The sequence below is a fragment of the Syngnathoides biaculeatus genome, chromosome 3 (assembly GCF_019802595.1).
Source record: "Syngnathoides biaculeatus isolate LvHL_M chromosome 3, ASM1980259v1, whole genome shotgun sequence".
Classification (NCBI taxonomy): domain Eukaryota; kingdom Metazoa; phylum Chordata; class Actinopteri; order Syngnathiformes; family Syngnathidae; genus Syngnathoides; species Syngnathoides biaculeatus.
In genome coordinates this window covers 36,817,877-36,838,257 of record NC_084642.1, presented here as the reverse complement: position 1 = coordinate 36,838,257, position 20,381 = coordinate 36,817,877, and the positions used below count along the sequence as shown (strand labels likewise).

The 20,381-nt window shown below is 41.5% G+C and overlaps 1 protein-coding gene across 13 annotated transcripts in view; it reads right to left on the bottom strand.

Moving 5' to 3' along the window:
* Window positions 1–20,381, bottom strand: part of shank2b (SH3 and multiple ankyrin repeat domains 2b) — a 292,642-nt gene that overhangs the window by 113,287 nt on the left and 158,974 nt on the right. For 12 of the 13 annotated variants that reach the window (XM_061815646.1, XM_061815649.1, XM_061815651.1 and 9 more), the window contains one exon: window positions 13,756–14,170. In XM_061815646.1, coding sequence (XP_061671630.1) covers window positions 13,756–14,170 — 415 coding nt within the window. The remainder of the gene's footprint in view (window positions 1–13,755; window positions 14,171–20,381) is intronic. The other variant, XM_061815650.1, reaches the window with a different exon arrangement.

Sequence of the window (20,381 nt, the reverse complement as noted above, 5' to 3'; positions counted from 1 at the left end):
GGGTCACCTTGTCCTGTAGACTGCACTCTTTGTCAAACCATGGGCCTTTGGAGAGCTAACCCAATTCTAAAGCTTGTGTGCATGTGACTGCTTGCACATTTTGTCGTGGAAAGTCACGAACTGCGGGCAGAACAGCAACTGTGTACTCTGAGCAAATAGATACTCAATAAAAAAAAGCTAATTACTTCCGTAATACGCAACACTTCGCTGATTTGATTGATGGAGAAATCTTGTGTACAATACAATTGCACTTAACCTTTTCATTTTATTATTGTATGACATTACATCAGTGTTTCGAAATATTTATTAAGCTAATGTACTTTTATTTTGAAATAGAAAAATCTTAGAGGAGAGCTACAAACAAAAACTGTTTATAAAAAATATGAATTATGAAATAATACTGAGTCTGGCGACACAGTGGAACAGCTGTAGACCATTGGCCTCACAATTCTGTGGACCGGGGTTCAAATCCCCATTGTGGAGTTTTTTTTCATTGGAGACTCTAAATTTTCCCTAGATGTGATTGCAACTGTTGTATGTCTCTATGTGCCCTGCGATTGCCTGGCAACGAGTTTGGGGTGTACCCTGCCTCCTGCAGGATGACATCTGGGATAGGCTCCAGCACTCCTGCGAGGATAAGCGGCTCAGAGAATGGATGGATGTATAATTTGTGTCAATTCACTCACAAATTTAGTGTGAAATCTGGGTCGCTATATTCTGTTGGTAGATATAGATCAGAAATCATATATTCGGAGTAAATATCCATCCGTCCATTTTCTTAGCCGCTTATCCTCACAAGGGTTGGAGGATTGGAATAAATAATTTTAGTAAAAATTGGATGGTTTCCCGTAAGACTTTTGAGGTCTCATGGACCCTACAATTAAATTAGAAACTACATTCAACATTAAGCCTCATGCATTTTGAAAAGGAGTTCCAACTCTTTAGCAAAGGAAAGGGTACTGATACTACATTGAATAATGCAAAATGGTAATTAAGAAAAACGTGTTGCTAGAAAAGCTCAAATCCATATTACTTGCAGTTCCCAGCATTCAATAAACCACATGAATCTGCTTCACATTAATTTGTTTAATATATTCATCATCCATTTTCTTAGCCGCGTATCCTCACAAGGTTCGCCGGAGTGCTGGAGCCTACAACAGCCACACTCACAATCACATCTAGGGGCAATTTAGAGTGCCCAATTAATGTTGCATGTTTTTGGGATGTGGGAGGAAACCCACGCAGACACAGGAAGAATATGCAAACCCCACACAAGCAGGACCGGGATTGAACCTGGGTCCTCAGAACTGTGAGGCCAACACTTTACAGCTGCGCCACAGTGCCGCCTGTTTTATGTTTTCTGTATTCCATATTTTGCAAGTCTCATGTGCTAATTTTGATAGCTGTGTCCACCTGTTCGTGTTTAACCTCATCCCTTGGCAATCAGCTCCCTCTAGTCACTTGTGTCTTGTCCAGGTGTTCATCGTTGTCTCGTCAATCTCAGTGTATGAGCCGGTTGCATTGTTTATGCAATTTCTGTCCATTGGCTTTCTGACCATATCTTTTTTCTAGTTTAGATTTATTTAAAGTTTTCTTTGTTACTTTGATTTGGTTATTGGATTGTTTAGTTTTCCATTTTTTCCAAGTAAAATATTTTCTTGAGGTTCCTAGACAGGACCCAGCAGGAAGAACATGGCGTCGCCTGTCACGTCGGCAGTCAGCCTCCCAGCGTCCTCAGCCTGTCAACCAAACCGACCTTGCTCGAATAAGCCCCGTCATTCCATCCTCTTGGTTCTTTTCACCTGAGTCATCTGGTCAGTTTTTGTCATGGTCGGGGCTAGTGAAGAGAAAGAAGACATGCTAAAAATGTAGAGGAACCAAGAGCAGAGAGGCAGGGATGCAAGGCAGGAGTCCAGGAATTTCAAAAAATATTTAATTTGAAAAAACGGAAAACTAAACAGTCCAACAACCAAATAATTAAAGTAACAAAGAAAACCTTAAATAAACCTAACTGAGAAACAAGACGGAGAGATATGACTTCAACAAAGCAATGGAACAAGAACTAAAAGAAACAAGGATGTTAAATATATAGATTGATGAGAAAAGGAACACATGGAGAAGATACAAGTGGCGGGAGAGAGATTGTACCTTAATATAGTTTTTTTATTTTTCAAGAGAGGATATCTATGTACCCTGTCAAGGTCACTGAAAATGGAAAAAGGATACATTTGTTAATAATCTTTTACACTCCTTTCAATAACTCAACATAACTTTCCGTTGCAAAATTGAGAGAGTATGAATGCATACAGTGTGAAATAACGCATACAACAAAAATCTACTGTTGTAAATTGATAGATTAGCAATTAATATTTTTATGTATAAGAGTGACAGAAACAAACTCGACTCAGCCACTTCTGTTTTTGATGGAAATCAAATTGACATTCAAAGTCAGCAGGTTGTGATTGGATGAAAAACACATCAGCAATGCTTTTTGCAATTTCCTGTGTGGCTTTGAGGTGCTAATTAGTGTTGATTAAGACCAACTGTGCATAATGTGTGCTATTATTGGATGATAACTAGAGAAAAGGAGTGGAAGACAAAACGACATGACACTAGAAAGAGGGATGTCGTACCAGTAGAATAATGTGCGATTGGGATGAAGGAGACAATGATATATTGTAATCTGCCTAACCTCAGAGATATGAATGTCAAGATAGTTGTAAAACCACAATTAAATCTGAAGTCAGTGGATTATAGTGTGATAGAAGTGTGGTAGTGTGATGCACGAGATCCTTACACATCTGATTTCAACATATAATGGGAAAAATATATTGTTTTCTTGCATGTACATTTTCTTTGGACCTTAAAAATGATAGCAATCTTTTCTCTGCAGTGACTGATTCCTTATGTTAATTCTGTTGTACTCATCTGTAACAATTGTCCTACTACTACTGTCATACTGAACATATCACTGGACTCATTTGTAGAACAATGTTTACCTGTAGTTGGTCCAAACATGCGTCACAATTTTTCTCACTACATCTCAGCAGGAAGCTGTTGCCATGACATCACGGGGGTGACTGATAGCTGCAACAGTACATGTTTGTGTCTGTGTGAGTATACATAATGCTGAATGCTCTGCAACAAGCAAACATCAAGTAGGAGCACGCATGAATGCTTCAGAGACGTCTCTTGTGTGGGTCAATGATTAATGGGTTGGGTTTGATGGGGGCGAAGGTTGACATGAGAAAACTGGAAGTCGTTCAAAGATGGCTCAGTGAACAAAGCTGGAAGGTAAAACATTTCAAGTGTATGCCATAGCTGTGCTCTAATTCATCAAAATGTGTTCTTTTGGGTTAAGTTAAGGATTGTGTAGTTCACGTTCTGCCACATCAACCTCTCTTATCCATCGCTTTATGAACCTTGATTTGTGAAATGATGTACAGTCATGCTAGAAAAAGGAAATGATAATCTCAAAACTGTTCCCACTAAAGGTGAAAATGTCCAAAATAAGAGCCACTTAGCTCCAGTGAAATGAACTGAATGTTTCACCCTCGCAAGAGATTTTGAACAGTCAAACAGTTTGGGAGGACACCTTCCTTTTCCACCATGTCTGTGCACCAGTGTACAAAACAAGGTCCATAAATACAAATATGAGAGAATTTAGAGTGGCTGAACCTGACTGGGTACTGCCCTCAACCCGAAAGAACACCTTTGGGTTGATTATGAATGGATGGTGAGGTAGGCCTTCTTGCCCAACATCAGTGTGACCTCACAAATATGTTCCTAGATCAATGGGTGAAAATTCCCATAAATTCACTCATAAACGTTTTTGAAAGCCTGAATATGGAAGTACACCAAACATTATAACAAACGGCTGTAAAATCAGTAGATGAAATGGTAAGAAAATTGAGAATGGGAGAACTTGATACACATTTTTAATGTGCAGACAATTGCGGAATTTATCTGCCAAGAAACATAGACTCAGGTATGGTCCATACAGCCATCCATTGGTAATCTGGGTGGGAGCAGCCAAGGTAGGGAGGTTCAGACGAAACCTGTCCTCAGCCTACTGCTCCAGTTCCACAAGGAAAAATTAATATAATATAATGTAAGCTGTGGTACACTAGGTATGTACTTCTGGAAGCTTCCTGGTGGTAGGACATGCATCAAAGTCATCACTGGCGAGGGAGGTGTACACGAAGGATCTGGTGTACAACAGATGAAGCTGGCACTCAACATGGGTTCTTAACACGTGGAGAAGCAAAGACTTTGAAGCACTACTGGACTGTACTGAGCTTTTCTCGAAGTATAAATCAATGACATTTTATGCATAAAGCACTTATCCTACAGTGAGGTGCAATTCAAAGTGCTATACATTGTCTCAACATTTATCCACACTGATGTGCACAAACACACGCACACACACCCGCACACACACACACATATACGTTAAAAAACGTAATACAATGACCTATGGCTGGGTACAGAGAAGCCCAGTGAAGAAACACCTTCTCAGGTAGCTGTCTGCACCAACAGCAGATGGTGGTTACAGAATACCAGCATGTGCAGGGGCTCAGGCAACTGAGGACCCCAAGAGGCAGGAACATGGCCACGACCTATAACTACCAATCCAGAGCTGCATATCAGCGTAGTTGAAAAAGTTAACCAATCTTCCTAATGACTCGGTCAAGTGGGACATACACAAATTCAATAGGACAGGGCCTATAATACATCCTTGCATCACACTGCACATTATTATATGGATTTTTGAGGAGCATCTACCTAAGAATACCATAAAGGTTCTGTCACTAAGGTAGAGAAGAAGAGAGGCTACCCAGGTTTCAAAGAATAGTAATATTGTATCAAAGACAGCACTAATAGCCAGCAGAAACAAGGGTTCATTCACGGCTATCAAGATTGCCTCTAAAATCATTGCACATCTTGAGGAGAGCGGTCTCTGTGCTATCACCCTAAAACTAGACATACTTTTCCCCTAAAATTTGAAAAGGTGAAGAACCAGACAAAGTACGACTCCAAAACCCCTATGACGAGTACCAATATTTCCCTTGCCCAGACGGGGGTCATCGGGGCCGCCCTCTGGAGCCAGGCCTGGAGGTGGGGCTCGAAGGCGGCTGGTGGCCGGACCTGCACCCATCGGGCTTGGCCGGGCACAGCCTGAAAAGGTAACATGGGTCTCCCTTCCCATGGACGAACCACCTGTGAGAGGGGCCATAGGGGTCGGTTGCAGTTCGATTCCCGGCTACAGAACCAAGCTCTAGGGACATGGTATGTCATCTCTTTGGCAGGGAAGGAGCCCGAGTTGGTGTGTGAGGTCAACAAGTTCCAACGAGATATAGTTAGACTTGCCTCTACGCACCGTTTGGGCTCTGGCACCACACTTCTTGGGACAGGTTGAACTCTGTTCCACTCTGGAGTTGCCCACGGTGAGAGATGCCGAGCAGGTGTGGGTATACTTATTGCGCTTCGACTCGGGGCCTGTACGTTGGGGTTTACCCACGTGGATGAGAGGGTAGCCTCCCTCTGCCTTCAGGTAGGGGGACGGGTCCTGACTGTTGTTTGTACTTATGCACCAAACAGCAGTTCAGAGTATCCACTCTTTTTGGAGTCCTTAGTGGGAGTGCTGGAGAGCGCCCCCCCCTGGGGACTGCATCATTGTGCTGAGTGACTTCAATGCCCACGTGGGCAATGACAGTGAGACCTGGATGGGCGTGGTCTCGAAGAACGACCCCCCGATCGGAACCTAAGTGGTGTTCTGTTACTGGACTTCTGTGCTTATCATGGATTGTCCATAATGAACACTATGTCTGGTGGGAACGGCTGGGAGATTCCCCTGTCAGAAGGAATTTCAACTCCCACCTCCGAAAGAACTTTGCTCACGTCCCAGAGGAGGCAGGGGACATTGAGTCCGAGTGGACGATGTTGCACGCCTCCATTACTGAGGCGGCCGACCAGTGCTGTGTCTGTAAGGTGGTCGGTGCCTGTCATGGCGGCAACCCGCAAACACGTTGGTGGACACCAACTGTGAGGGTTGGTGTCAAGGTGAAGAAGGAGTCCTATCAGGCATTTTTGGCCTGTGGGACCCCTGAGGCAGCTGATAGGTACCGGCTGGCTAAGCAGAACTGAGCTTCGGTGGTCACTGAGGCAAAAACCCGGGCGTGGGTAGGTTTCGGTGAGGCTTTGAAAAAACACTTCAAGACGGCTTCGAGAAAATTCTGGTCCACCGTCCGGCATCTCAGGAGGGTGAAGCAGTGCACTGTCAATACTATGTATAGAAGTTGTCCATGTGACGTCACCATTTTCCCGTTACCATATTGGCAGTCAATAAGAGCTGCTCGACAGTGTGGGAGACATTGAACCGGAGTAGAATATACACAATGCCGTAGACTTGTTGAGTTGTTGGTTGTTACAACAGACGAGACAGATATTCAAAGAGCTTATCTATATTATATATAAAGAGATCTATAGAATACCAGCTGAAAAGATGAGAAAAGATCGATGGGTTTCGGCAATTAAACGTGATGGATGGTACCCAACCAAATACACACGACTGTGGAGCGATCACTTCTCTTCAGGTAGGAATTATTATTCTCAATCGCAAATTCCCAAGAAGCATTTAAAACGCCAGGTTGGCTCATTTGAGAACAATGTGTTTAAAAAAAAAAAAAAAAAAACAAGAGGGAGTCATCCCCAACGTGCACGAACTGGGTTGCAGTAACACGTTAAACTTCAGTAAACCTCTCCCTGACAGACTTTTTTTTTTTCTAATATGCATTGTTCTCAAATGAGTCCAATACGTATTTAAAAACGGAAAATAAACCGTCGGTCACACAGAGGTTTACTGAAGTTTGACAACAATGCATATTTAAAAAAAAAAAAGTCTCTCACAGAAAAGTTTAACGTGTGGCCGCAACACGCTTTGCATACGGATTAGCAAATTCTTTTTTTTTTTGTCCAATCACAGTTGATGAATGTCAGTTTGTGTAAAACCAGGGGTCATGTATTTAAATATTGGTATTTATATTGAAAAAATCTGAGTGGCTCCATCACTATGTGGGATTTATTCTTGATTGAGAACAGATACAGCAACAAAATATTTGTATGTGTCCAAACTTTTCTACGCTTTCAAACTCTTCCGTGCAAATCTTGATGACTTACTCACCAGATACATGTGTAGATCCAGTTGTCCAAGACAAGTGGAAGCTGGTTATTAGCTCAATTTCTCATCAGCGAAAACATCGACTTCGGCATTAAATATGGGTCCTCTATGCCAAGTGTCTCTCATTTTTCCACGTACCTTCATTTATTATCACCTTCTAAATGTTTAACCGTTTCAGAGAAAACTCTGGGCGTCGTGCTATAAGACGTATTTTTGCATCATCTCTAACTGACTTAGCTTTGAAGAATGGTTTGTTTCACTGACGCTTCCAGCCATTGATGTAATTTGATGACATAGGTGCACAAGCTCTATAGTGGGGATGGGGCACTTCTGACCTAAACCCACGCAGGCATGGGGAGAACATGCAAATTCCACGCAGGTGGGGCCGAGATTTGAACCACAGTCCTCAGAAGTGTGTGGCCAACGCTGTAACCAGTTCCTCCACTTTGCCGCTTCCTTCATATTCAATGTTGATTAATTTAATAATGTATTTGTTCTTTATTATTCTAAGACCTGCTGTCCAAATTTCTAGAATAGTTGATCTTTACACTCTCTAAACCACTTCACAAGGGATGTTTGCAGTTAATTTTAAAGAAACCACCATGCATGAAGATGATCAGCCAAATGAGAGGCAGAAGTATTGACAAATAACGTATATAGGATTTCACTTGCTTTCCTACTCTGAAAGTACTCAAGCAAATTAACACTATCTCCTCATTAACATATTGATGACACAGCAGGAGGAGCAAGTGGGGATTCAGAATCTTGCCCCAATTAATGCATGTTTTTGGGATGTGGGAGGAAACTGGAGTGCCTGCAGAAAACCCACGCAGGTACGGGGAGAACATGCAACCTCCACAGAGACGTGGCCAGGGTTTGAAGCCCGGTCCTCACAACTGTGAAGCCAACGGTCCAACCAGTTGCTCCACCGTGCCGCCCCTTTTATTAAATTAAGTGAGTTATTTTTAATTTATTGGGGCAAACGTCCTGGAATTACCTGGGATTGAACCAGGTAACCTTGTATTTGTCTAATAAAACCAAGGTGATTGAATGAATGAATTCCACCAGTAGATCGAGAGTGAAATAAATGCAGAGTTGAAGTAAAACCTGACTGTATGTGAATAGTTGAGGCGTGGAGCCCCTTTCAACAACCACATCACTTTTTGTTGACACCCCCAAAGATTTTAGTGAAGCATGTCAAATGGCATGATAGTGATGTTTTGTCAGACAACCATCCACCTTCCTTTCTCTGCCGCTTCTTTCATTCCCCTTCACCATGACTGTAAATGCCTTTTTTAAAAAATTCTGCCATCATCAAAAGCCCACACCCCATACTTTATATTACTGCTTTACTCTTGCAGCTTCTCCATAATACACAGTTTATCGCTCTCCCTTCTATGACTTGTACAGAGAGTGGGTAGTGTCGGTTCCGCACAGTGCTTCCAAATGAGTCCATCTGCCAAGGAGGAGGAGGCAGAGGAGGAGGGCAGTGAGCATGTGTCTTAATCGGGATTGACAGTTACATTGCTCCAAGATAAACACTCGTCACAATTTAATCCTCCGCCGATCACATGCTCTCGCTCATGTCGCAGATTGTGGACGACCACCAACAAATCAGGTGGAGGTGGCGCATGCACGCACACACAGATTGTACGGGACACATCCTCTATGCCAACAAGCTTTGATGTGATACAGACATACAGTAGAACTTCTCTTCTCATACCTCAGGTATTCAAATGAGTACTTTTGTGATTTTGACCATTTGGTATCTTAACATGGAATGTTATTTGTATAATTTTTCAAATATTTGTAACTTATCAGGTAGGGTAATTCTGAGATAGACTTGGGAAATATTTGTCATTTTTATGGAGGTTAACTCTTTAAGACCTACATATTCATCCATCCATTTTCTGAACCGCTTATCCTCACAAGGGTTGCAGGAGTTCTGTAGCCAATCGCAGCTATCATCGGGCAGAAGGCGGGCTACACCCTGAACTGGTTGCCTGCCAATCACAGGGCACACACAGACAAACAACAGTCACACTCACAATCACGCCTAAAGCAAAGCAAATTTATTTGTATAGTGCATTTCACACACGAGGTAACTCAATGTGCTTTACATGATTAAAGGCATTTAAAAACAAAGAGATAAAACCTTTAAAATGGGACAAAATCAATAAAAATGACAACAAAATATATTAAAAAAGACAATTAAAACTGCGTACAGTGCGAGTAATATGATTAAAAAGTAGAAATTCTCTAAAAAGCATGAATGCATGAAAAAAAAAGCATTTCCAACCTGGATTTAAAAGCATTCACACTTGGGGTTGACCTCTGTTGGCAACTTATTCCGTTTGTGTGCAGCATAATAGCTAAATGCTGCTTCACTTTGTTTGCTTTGGACTCTGCACTCCACTATTCACCTCAGTCAGTTGATCTCAGAGGTCTACTGGGTTTGTATTCCGTAAGCATTTCTTTCATGTATTCAGGACCTAAATCATTTAGTGATTTATTGACCAGTAGCAGAATTTTAAAATCCATTCTAAAGCCAATTTAGCGACCCCAATTAATGCATGTTTTTGGGATGTGGGAGGAAACTAGAGTGCCCAGAGAAAATGCACACAGGCACTGGGAGAAGATGCAAATGCCACACAGGCAGGGCCGGGTTTTGAACCCCGGTCCTCAGAATTGTGAGGACATCGTTCTAACCAGTTCCGCAACTGTGAAACCTCGGACATATGCAATTTTGATTAATTTAATAATGATTGGTTGTTTTGGCATGGTGGATCAGCTGGAACGCGTTGGCCTCACAGTTCTGAGGTCCCGGGTTTGAAGAAAATGGATGGATGGATGGTTTTTATTATCAGTGCTCCTCTCCAAATGTCTGAAATAGTCGATATTTTCACTCTCTCAACAACTTCACATGGGACATTTGCAGTTTTTATTGTTTAAAGAAACCACCATGGCTGAAGATGATCAACCAAATGAGAAGCAGAAGTAATCACAAACGAGGTAAATAGGATCTCACTTGTAAAGTGCTTTCTTACTCTCAAAGTACTCAGAGTACTCATTCGCTCATTCGCCAATTGAGGAAACAGCATTGGGAGCTAGTGGGGATTCAGATTCTTGCTTAAGGACGCTTGGACATGGTCACAGGGACTGAGGATTGAATTCAAAATCTTAGGGATGTGAGATGGCTAGAGTTGGCCATTGAGAATTGAGAACTGATTGAAAGTGGAAATAACATTCCTGATGCACTGGAATCGTTGAAATTTCAAAATTTCAGTTCACAGATTCAATGCCTACAGTCCACTGACCATGAAGAAGAAAGCGGAGAAAACCAACAAAGACGTGCCCAATAGCGGTGGGGGACAAAAATATGAATTTAATATAATTTTGTGAAAATAAATGACCAGTAACTTCAGTATATTGTGCAAAGCAGGCTTTCGCAATTTGTCCAAGTCTGACAAGGTCCCTCCCACTCTACACCTCAGCCTACACTGCACGGAACTTCAGTGAAGAAAACTGAGTGAGTGTAAAAAAATAAAATACGTCTATGCCAACATTGATAACGTTAACTATTGAATCGTAAGTCAAATGGGTTAGTTGCACACACGTTGCCTTTTTAGTTCATAAATTTGATATTGATACTTGTTATAGAGAACTATGAATTAAATGTTCATTTAAATGGCCCTTATTTAAACCATGCAAGCTTCTTTCACCCAGTCCCTAAAAGAATCGGAATCGAGAACCCTTTGGAAACAGAATCAAAATGAGGAACCGTGATTGGGACCAGAATCGTACGAATTCAAAACAATGCCCAACCCTAAAAATGAACCCTCTCCAACCTGAGGCATGCCACTTTCGCAGACCCCAACTTGGTGGGGGGATGGGAGGGGTAAAGGGTTGGGATTAGTAAAGTAAGGTCCAAAATGGCAAACTCCCCCAATAAACAAGTAAAAACTAAATTGTAATTTTCAAATTAAACAACTCTAACCAACCTAAATCACAGAAACTCTTCTCACATCTGAAATCAAATTAGCATCAGGTGCTCCTCGCAAGATTTCTGACAACAGAGAGCAAAGAATAATTAGAATAGTTGTCCAAGAGCTAAGAGCACCTGTGAAGATCTTATGAACCCCCATAATGAGGTGAAACTGCTTTGATAGGGGAAAGCAAAATGTAATGCCTTCTGGCACGATGGCCTGTACACATGTTCACCACGCAAGACCCAATTCTGAAGAAAACAAAGCATGCCAAGCCTCATTTAAAGTTTGCTAAGCAACATTTGAATAAACCAGTTAAATACTGGGAAAATATGTTCTGGTCAGATGAGAGGAAAATCTAACTCTTTAATTGCACACTTTTGAAGGAGAAAAGGTAAAAACCAAGTTTGGAGGTGGGAACATAATGGTGTAGAACTGCTGTAAAACTGTAAACATCACATGACTGAAGGAAGGATGAATGGTAAACGGTACTGAGACATTTAAAAAATCTGCTGCCACCTATGAGGATGACCCTCTAACCTACATGAAACGACGGTGGACATTTCATCAAGAAAACGATCTAAAACATACTGCCAAGAAAACTCTCAATTGGTTTCAAAGGAAAAAAATAAAGCTGTTAAAATGGCCGACCCAATCTCTGAACATGAATCCAATCCAACATCTATGAAATGAACTGAAACTCTAGGTGCATAAAAGAAGCCCACGGGACCTTTAAGATTTGAAGACTACTTGGGTGGAAGAATGGGCCAAAATAACACCAGAGTAATGCATGTGACTATTTTTTCCATAGAGGAAGGCTTTTGAACCTTTCCTGCAAACAAAGGATTTTGTACAAAGTCCGTTCATCCATTTTCTACCTCTTTTCTGAGGTCAAGTCGCAGTGGCAGTAGCATGACCAGTGACACACAGATTCCCATTTCCCCAGCTACTTCATCCAGCCCTTCCAGGGGTGACACAAGGCTTTCTCAAGCCAGCCAGGAGATGTCTCTTCAGGGTGTCCTCAGGCCTCCTTGGAGTTCTCTCCTGGTGGGACATCCCTGGAACACCTCACCAAGGAGGTGTCTGGGAGGTATTCTAATCAGATGCCCCAACAACCTCACCCGGCTCCTTTCAATTTGGAGCTTCTCACCCTATCGCTAAGCGAGAGCCTGGACACCCTGTGGAGGAAACTCAATTCAGATGCTTGAATCAGGGATCTTGTTCTTTCGGTCAGGACCCAAAGCTTGTGACCATAGGTAGGAACGTAGAATGCCTTGTAAATTGAGAGTTTTGCATTTTAACTTAGCTTATTCTTTACCACCACAAAGTCAAAGCCAATCCACCTGTTGATCTCCCGTTCCATTATTCCCTCACTTGTGGAAAACACCCAAAGGTACTTGAAGTCCTCCACTTGGGACAGGATCTCATCCCTGACATGGAGGAGGCTGGCCACCCTTTTCCTAGTGAGGACAATGGTCTCAGATTTGGAGGTGCTGATTCTCATCGCAGTCGCTTCACACTCAGCTGCAAACTGCTCCAGTGAGTTGCAGTTCACGGCTTGATGAAACCCACAAACCACATCATCTGCAAAAAAAAAGAGATGCAGTACTGAGGGTACCAAACCAGATGCCCTCTATGCCTCGGCTGTGCTGAGAAACTCTGGCCATAAAAGTAATTAACAGAATCGGTGACAAAGGGTATCCTTGGCATAGTCCAAACTTCACCGGAAATAAGTGGACCAAGTGGGTCTAACTCTATCACCGGACATACAGGGACCAAACAGCCCAAATCAGGGGGTTCGGTACCACACACTCTAGAAGCACCCCCCACAGGATTCCCCTAAGGACATGGTCGGACACTTTCTCCGAGTTCACAGAATGTGTCCACTGGTTGGGCAAAGTCCCATGCACCCTCGAGGACACTGACGAGGGTATAGAGCTGGTCCACTGTTTTCACAACCAGGACAAAAAAAAAACACGCTGCACCTCCTAAATCTGGGATTCAACTTCCCAATGCTCCCTCCTCTCTACCACCCTGAACAGACCTTCCTAGAGAGACTGAGGTGTATGATCCTATTTAGTTGGAACACACCTATTCAGCCTGTTCTCTATTTTATTTTCATTTTAAATTGCGTTTGAAGGTGAAATGTCTGTTATAATTGTTGGGTTTTATGAAATCAATTTCTCCTCAAAAATGCGATTTACACTCCTGTGCGACATATTTTTTCCTTCTTTATTATCCTTTTTTGGCTGGTTTAATTTAAATTTATAGTCCAGAAAATACGGTGTCTTGTTATTTGGGTTGTTCGCAACATCTGGTGAAATTTTCATGTCAATAGCACCTGTGGAAATATATGTGAGAAATATGGTGACGTGTTAAATACTTCAGATGCATCATATAAATTGATTCATACTGAATATGTATATGTATATGTATACATAAGGATTTATTTCACCACAGAGGTGTATGTCATAGAAGCAAAATAATGACAGATATTCAACAATAAATGCTTGCGTCATGTGAAAAGATGATGAAGCGCAAGAGGTAACTGGTGTTAATCTGCTAATTTGTTGGGATTAAGATGCTCACTTGGGTTGGCGATGTGAGGGTATAGCCAGTCGGGCTTCCTCCCCCAGCCGGCTGAGGGAGGGTGACCGGCTCCTTGACCCCTTTCCCATGGTCCGAACAACCACATTGCCATTGGGTCTGCCGCTGGGCATCTGCTGAAGCAGCTGTGGTGACAGGCTGCGATGTAATGCTGAGGAGCCAGGCTGTGAGTGACCCTGTTGGTTGGCCCTGTTTAGGTGTTGCTGTAGATGGGGTGCCCAGTTGCTTGGTGAACCGTGGTGCTCGTACTGACTCACTGTTAGGTTGTTGTCACTGTTAGAGCGCAACAGGAGCCGTGGAGCTGATAAAGATATGGGGGACTGGCTGTTTCCACTGTTTTTACCAGATGATGGACCTTGGCGTCGTTTGGAGTATGCTGGAGCCTCACGGAAAGGCACTGCAGAGGAGTCACAGAGAGGAAACGTCAGTAGAATATTTATCAATTGCGCATGGAAGAGATTTAAAGCAATGCGTAGGGCATTTGGTTGTCAACCAAATGCTGATTGGCTTTGCGACCCCTTATGAATTCTCTTCTATTCTACTCTTTTTCTAGGCCAGGTCCACATGTAACAGAGCAAAGCAAAGCACATTTATTTGTATAGCACATTTCACACACGAGGCGAGGCCCCATAGCTCAGTGGTTAGAGCATTGGTTTGGTAAACTAGGGGTCGTGTGGCCTCTACTCCCCAAGAGGGGTTGCGTCAGGAAGGGGATCCGGCTTAAAAACTGTGCCAAACAAATATGGGCGTTCATCTGAGATGTTAGGCTTTGGCGACCCCTAACGCGACAAGCCGAAAGAAACTTACATTTACTTTTTATTTCAAACACCAGGCAACTCAATGCACTTTACATGATCAAAAGCATTTGAAAACAAACAGAAAAACCATTTAAAATTGGATAAAAACAATAAAAATAACAAAAAACATTGGAATTTAAAAAATACAATTAAAACTGCATATAGTGCAATAGATATGATTAAAAAGTGGAAATTCTCTAAAAAGCATGAGGAAAAAATAATCGTTTTCAACCTGGATTTAAAAACATTTACAATTGGGGATGAATTCACATCTGTTGGCAAGTTATTCTATTTATGTGCAGTATAATGGATAAATATGCTTCACCATGTTTGGTTTGGACTCTCCGCTCCACTATTTGACCTGAGTCAGTCAATCTCAGAGCTTAATTGGTTCGTATTTCATAAGCATTTCTTTCATGTATTCAGGACCTAAATCCATCCATCCATTAATCCATCAATTTTCTTGGCCGCTTATCCTCACAAGGGTCGCAGGGAGTACTGGAACCTATCCCAGCTGTCAACGGAAAGGCAGGAGGCAGGGTACACCCTGAACTGGTTGCCAGACAATCGCAGGGCACATAGAGACGGACAACAGTCGTACTCGCAGTCACACCTAAGGGCAATTTAGAGTCTCCAATTAATGTTGCATGTTTTTGGGATGTGGAAGGAAACCGGAGTGCCCGGAGAAAACCCACACAAACACGGTGCGAACATGTAAACTCCACACAGGCAGGGGTCGGGATTGAACCCAGAACCTCAGAACTGTGAGGCCAGCTGAGGCACTGTGCCGCCAGGACCTACATCATTTAGTGATTTATAAACCAGTAGGAGAACTTTAAAATCTATTCTAAAACTGACTGGAAGCCAACTGCAATGACTTTAGGATTGACGTTATATGTTGTGACCACTTTGTTCTGGTCAGAACCCAAGCTGCAACATTCTGAATGAGCTAAAGCTGTTTATTTCTCTTTTTGGGGAGTCCTGTCATGAGTCCAAACCTTCACTCCAGATATGTTCAGCAGATGGTAAAAGGCAGTTTTTGTGATTGATTTGATATGATTCTTGAAACTCAGGTCGGAATCGATCAGAACACCAAGGTTTCGGACTTGGTCTTTGGTTTGTAAAGATAGCGAGTCCAGGAGTTTACTAACAGCAATTCTCTTTTGTTTATTGACAAAAACAATTGTCTCAGTTTTGTTGTGGTTTAGTGGAAGAAAATTTAGGCTCATCGAGTTATTTATCTGGTTTAGACAGTGGCACAATACCACAATTAAACTGTAGTAATCAGGAGGCCCTGCTAAATAAAACTGTGTGTCATCTGGATAGCTAAGACAGTCAAAATTAAAGTTGAAATTGAAATTGAAGAATTTTGCCCAATGGTAGCATATACAGGGTGAATAGGAGGGGACCAAGAACTGACCCTTGAGGCACCCCATAGGTCAGGGGCACTCAATGATCGAGAGGTAGTTTTGGTCGATTGTGTGATGGCGTGCAAAAAAAAAAAAAGCTAAAAAGCTAGCCTATCATCCACCTTTTCGCTTGTTTCAAGTGTGGCCAATACATCGATTACACACACACAAAAGGCGCGTTCTAGCAAGTTGGGCTCCTATTTACGGCAGTCGCGGGCCAGTTTATAAATACAATACTCAAAAATGGTGTATCCAAAGACTCTCAGCTTTCTGAGTTTTTCCCAAATCCCAAATCCACATTTCAGGTCATCTTTGCATTGAAGTAACAACACGTTTCCTCCTCTGACAACCACAATGTATTCCATCAATAAGACAAAGCTCCACTTTCTAATTGCCCTCCCTCATTGATAATGCCACAGTGTAGAGTGAGGGATGATGGGGAAATTCTTGACAACCAACCATCTAGCTCTGCCCACATCTCGTCAACAACTCAATCACGGAGAGCCTGAATGTTATCTTAATTGTAGACTTTGAAGACAATTGAAGAACACTTGAGGTCTGATGAATAAAAAATAAAATGGGTGCCAACCTGACTGCAAACAGATGTGGAAGGTGATCTAGTGTTTAAGCACACCTACAGCTCACTTTGCAGGGAGAAGTACTATATATGCAAAAACACAAATTTAGCACCCACTATGTGATTCATCAAACCGGATATGAATTACGATCACTCAATATGTGTCTTTAAATACCACATCTGAAAGGCAGGTCCGACCCAGCCCACAAAACAGTGCTAGCATAGGGCGGGGAAGATGAAAGGTGGTGTAAAGACCTTTTCAGATCGTGTAAATGTTTTTGAAAACTGAAAACAGAATGGTTAGAGACATATTGTCTACTCAGCAATGCAAATTTTGAGCTTCTGAATGACCTAAGGGCTGACTGAGAGCAAGTCTCAAGATAGAGTCTGGCCATATCACCAAAACTCCCATCGACTCTAGATTTCCATGCATCTGGGAAATTTGAAATGAGTGCGTACCTTCCATTGCCACGCACTCGGGATGAGTTAAATTAAACAAAATATGGATTTCATATACTAGGCCTGTCACAATAACTCTACTATATTGACTATTCAATACATAAAATGGACAATAGTTTTTCTGAGCTCAACAAGCTGTCACTGTTGTAGTAAGATGGCTCACACAGTGAGAGTTGGATGGCTGTGTAAGTAGCAACTAGTGGACTTGTGGACTGTTGCCAGTTGTGCCCAATACTCCACAGTCTTGCTTAATCTGCCTTTGTGTTGTGTACTCAACACTTAAAGTCCATTACATTGACTAGCCAACAAAACTAACAAGTTAGCTCGCAGGCAAGCAATCTAAGGAGATTGATTAACTGCGCTGGGGTCGTTTGATAAATCAGCGCCTCACTCTGAGTTGTTTAATGTGGGACACATGGGAAAGTTAATCTTATGTTTTCTATCCCGCAAGCAAATGAGCTAGTGAGCAAAGGAATAAGGCAGCACGCTCCACAACGGTGACATAGTTTAAGACATTAGCACCTCGCTCCTAATTGTTTAATGTGTTAGTAAGAGAGGTGGATGAGAACACACTACATATATTCATACATAAATGCATGCATGCATATTTTCTACTTTTACTCAAGCATTTATGTGAATAGGAAACAGTACTTTTACTCCATTAGAATGATCTAAACAGCAGTAGCTACATTTATTTATTAATTATTCCTTGTGTCTTTTTACACACTTGGCCATTAAAGCTGATTCTGATTCTTTCATTTGGAAACAATATTGGATAATCCAACAGTTCTCCCTGGAATTTACTGGGAGCAAAGCCCAAAGATATGGGACATCAAAAAGGGAGGATACAACATCAGCAGATAACCTAGGAATCCTGCTGGCCTTTGCTGTGGGCTACCACAACCCCAAGTAAACGGCCATTACGGTGAAGAGCAAGAAAAAAGGTAAGTCAATGCAAAACATTAACATTAGACTTACAAATAAATTTGAGCCACTTTTACAAGACCCTGGCCAAGGATGACCCCCCCCACCTTTGAAAGGTATGAAATTTAATTATTCAAGAAAAAATTGACACCCTAAACATTAATAGTTGGTGATGGAGATTAAAGATGTGAAACATTTTTGCAGTGAGAAAAACACCAAAATACAGTGGTACCTCAGTTTTCGAACGTCTTGGTTTTCATACAAATCAGTTTTCGAACGAAAATTTTGAGATTTTTTTGCTTTGGTTTTCGAACGAAAATCGATATTCGAACACCCGGACCAACTGACCCACGACGATTAGTTATTGTGCTTTCGAACGCACCCCTGAAAAAAACGGAAACGACATAACGTGTGCGAAGCAACCAGTTGACCCACACACTCCTCTGCAAGCGGACGTGTCCGGGTAGTGACTTTTTTCCCTCCAATTGAGCAATATTAACCTCTGATCATGGCTCCAAAGAAGGCAAGTGGAACTGCTGGTGCTGAAAAAAGGGAAGTGGTGTGTAAAACTGTCGACTTCAAGAAGGATTTGGTAGTCAAGCACGAATCTGGTGTGCGTGTTTCTGAGTTATCGAAGAAGTATGGGATGGTGAAAACGATGATTACCACCATTCTGAAACACAAGGATGCCCTCAAAGCAAGTGATGTTGCTAAAGGAAAAGGAAGGATGTTGATCAAACAGACTACAGATCTTGGAGGAAATCGAAAAGTTGCTTATTTCCGTGAACGAGGAGCAGTTAGCAGGGGATAGTGTGGGTGAGGAAGGGAAGAGATGTCACCTGATGAGGCTGAAGGCAGGAAGGATGTCTCAAGTGCCGATATTAAAGCTATCTGCGCTAAATGGAACGACATCCATAATTTTGTAGAATTTAGTCACCTGAATAAAGCTGAATGTTGCAGAGCACTCCAAAATTTTAATGATCTTATGAGCCACTTCAGAAAAGTTCTTAAAAGATGGCTGAAACAAACATTAGATTCGTTCTTTGTGAAAAAAGGAGCAAGTCACCCCCACCGAAGACATATGAAACGGTTGTTTTACATTTCTTTTTTTCTTTTGTTCCATTAACCCTACCTCTAGTTGAAAGTTATTATTATTTTTTTTTACATGTTACGTACTTTCTGTGCATATAAAAAACAATTTGTCCCCCCCTCATTATTGCTTGTTTAAAGTTATTCTGCACTTTTGTTAATAAAAAAAAAGGTTTACAAGTGTGGGAGGCCGAGTCGCTACAGATTCGGCAATGCACTCCCAGCCTAGCATACTCTACTAGCCTAAAGCATACATTTTAAACAAAAAATAAATATATTTCTTAAATGATTTAATTTTATAAAGTATTTAAACTATACGTTTTCTACTATGCAGTGTATTCTCAGGAAAAGCTAAAAAAAAAAAACTATTAAAAAAACAAAAAATTTTTAGGCTTGGAACGCAATATTTCCTTTTCCATTCATTGGAAAATGTGGTTTGGTTTTCGAACATTTTGGTTTTCAACCAACCTTCTGGAACGGATTGTGTTCGAGAACTAAGGCACAACTGTACTGTGCTTTATCAGTGACACGCTGTCAGATCTCTCAAAACAACATTTGAAATCACCAATCAGCACCCAACTGTAAAATCTGTCATCATATACACAGGGGCCTTAGATGTTTTCAAGCAGCAATCAGAGGTACTGAAGCGGCATTTCATTGATCTAAAAAAATGTGCAATATTTGGATGCTGTGGTTTTTATAAGGAGACCTCTGCCACTTGTAAGATTTGGAGATGAACATTTCTCAAGGCTCCGTCAATTGAATAAGTGAAGAGTTTGTTTTCAAAATGAGACTTATCCGTTTTTTTCATTTTGAGAAAAGGGCTTGGTATTGAAGTGAAAACAATACACTCAATTTATGTTTCTAACTATTGGGGGATGGAAAGAGATGGTAAAAAGTAACTAAACACCATACTACAAAAAAATATTGGCTTTAATATTCACAGAGTTTTTTTGATGACAAATTTCATTTTTTCTCCAAAATGAGACATATCCAAACATTCTATTCTTGGCAAAGTGAGACATATCCAAATTTCGACTTAAACCTTCAGGAGCAGCTGTATTTTTTTTAAAAAATCAGTTGCTTTTGATAGGCAATCATGAAAACTATTTGCCTTTCAACATTTCAAGCATTTTAAAATAATATTTAAGACCATGACCACCACATTTAGAGAGTTAGGTATCAGAAATAAGGGTCAGTCACCAGTCACAATTTTCACAATTAGCTCACTAATGTCAGATGTTGAAAAAGGAGATGAAAAAATGGGAATTTCTTTTAAAAAGGTGTTTTTCAGTTATTTAGAAACTGTTTGTTTGTTCAGTATGAGGTCTTGGAAAGGCTGAGTTTATATCA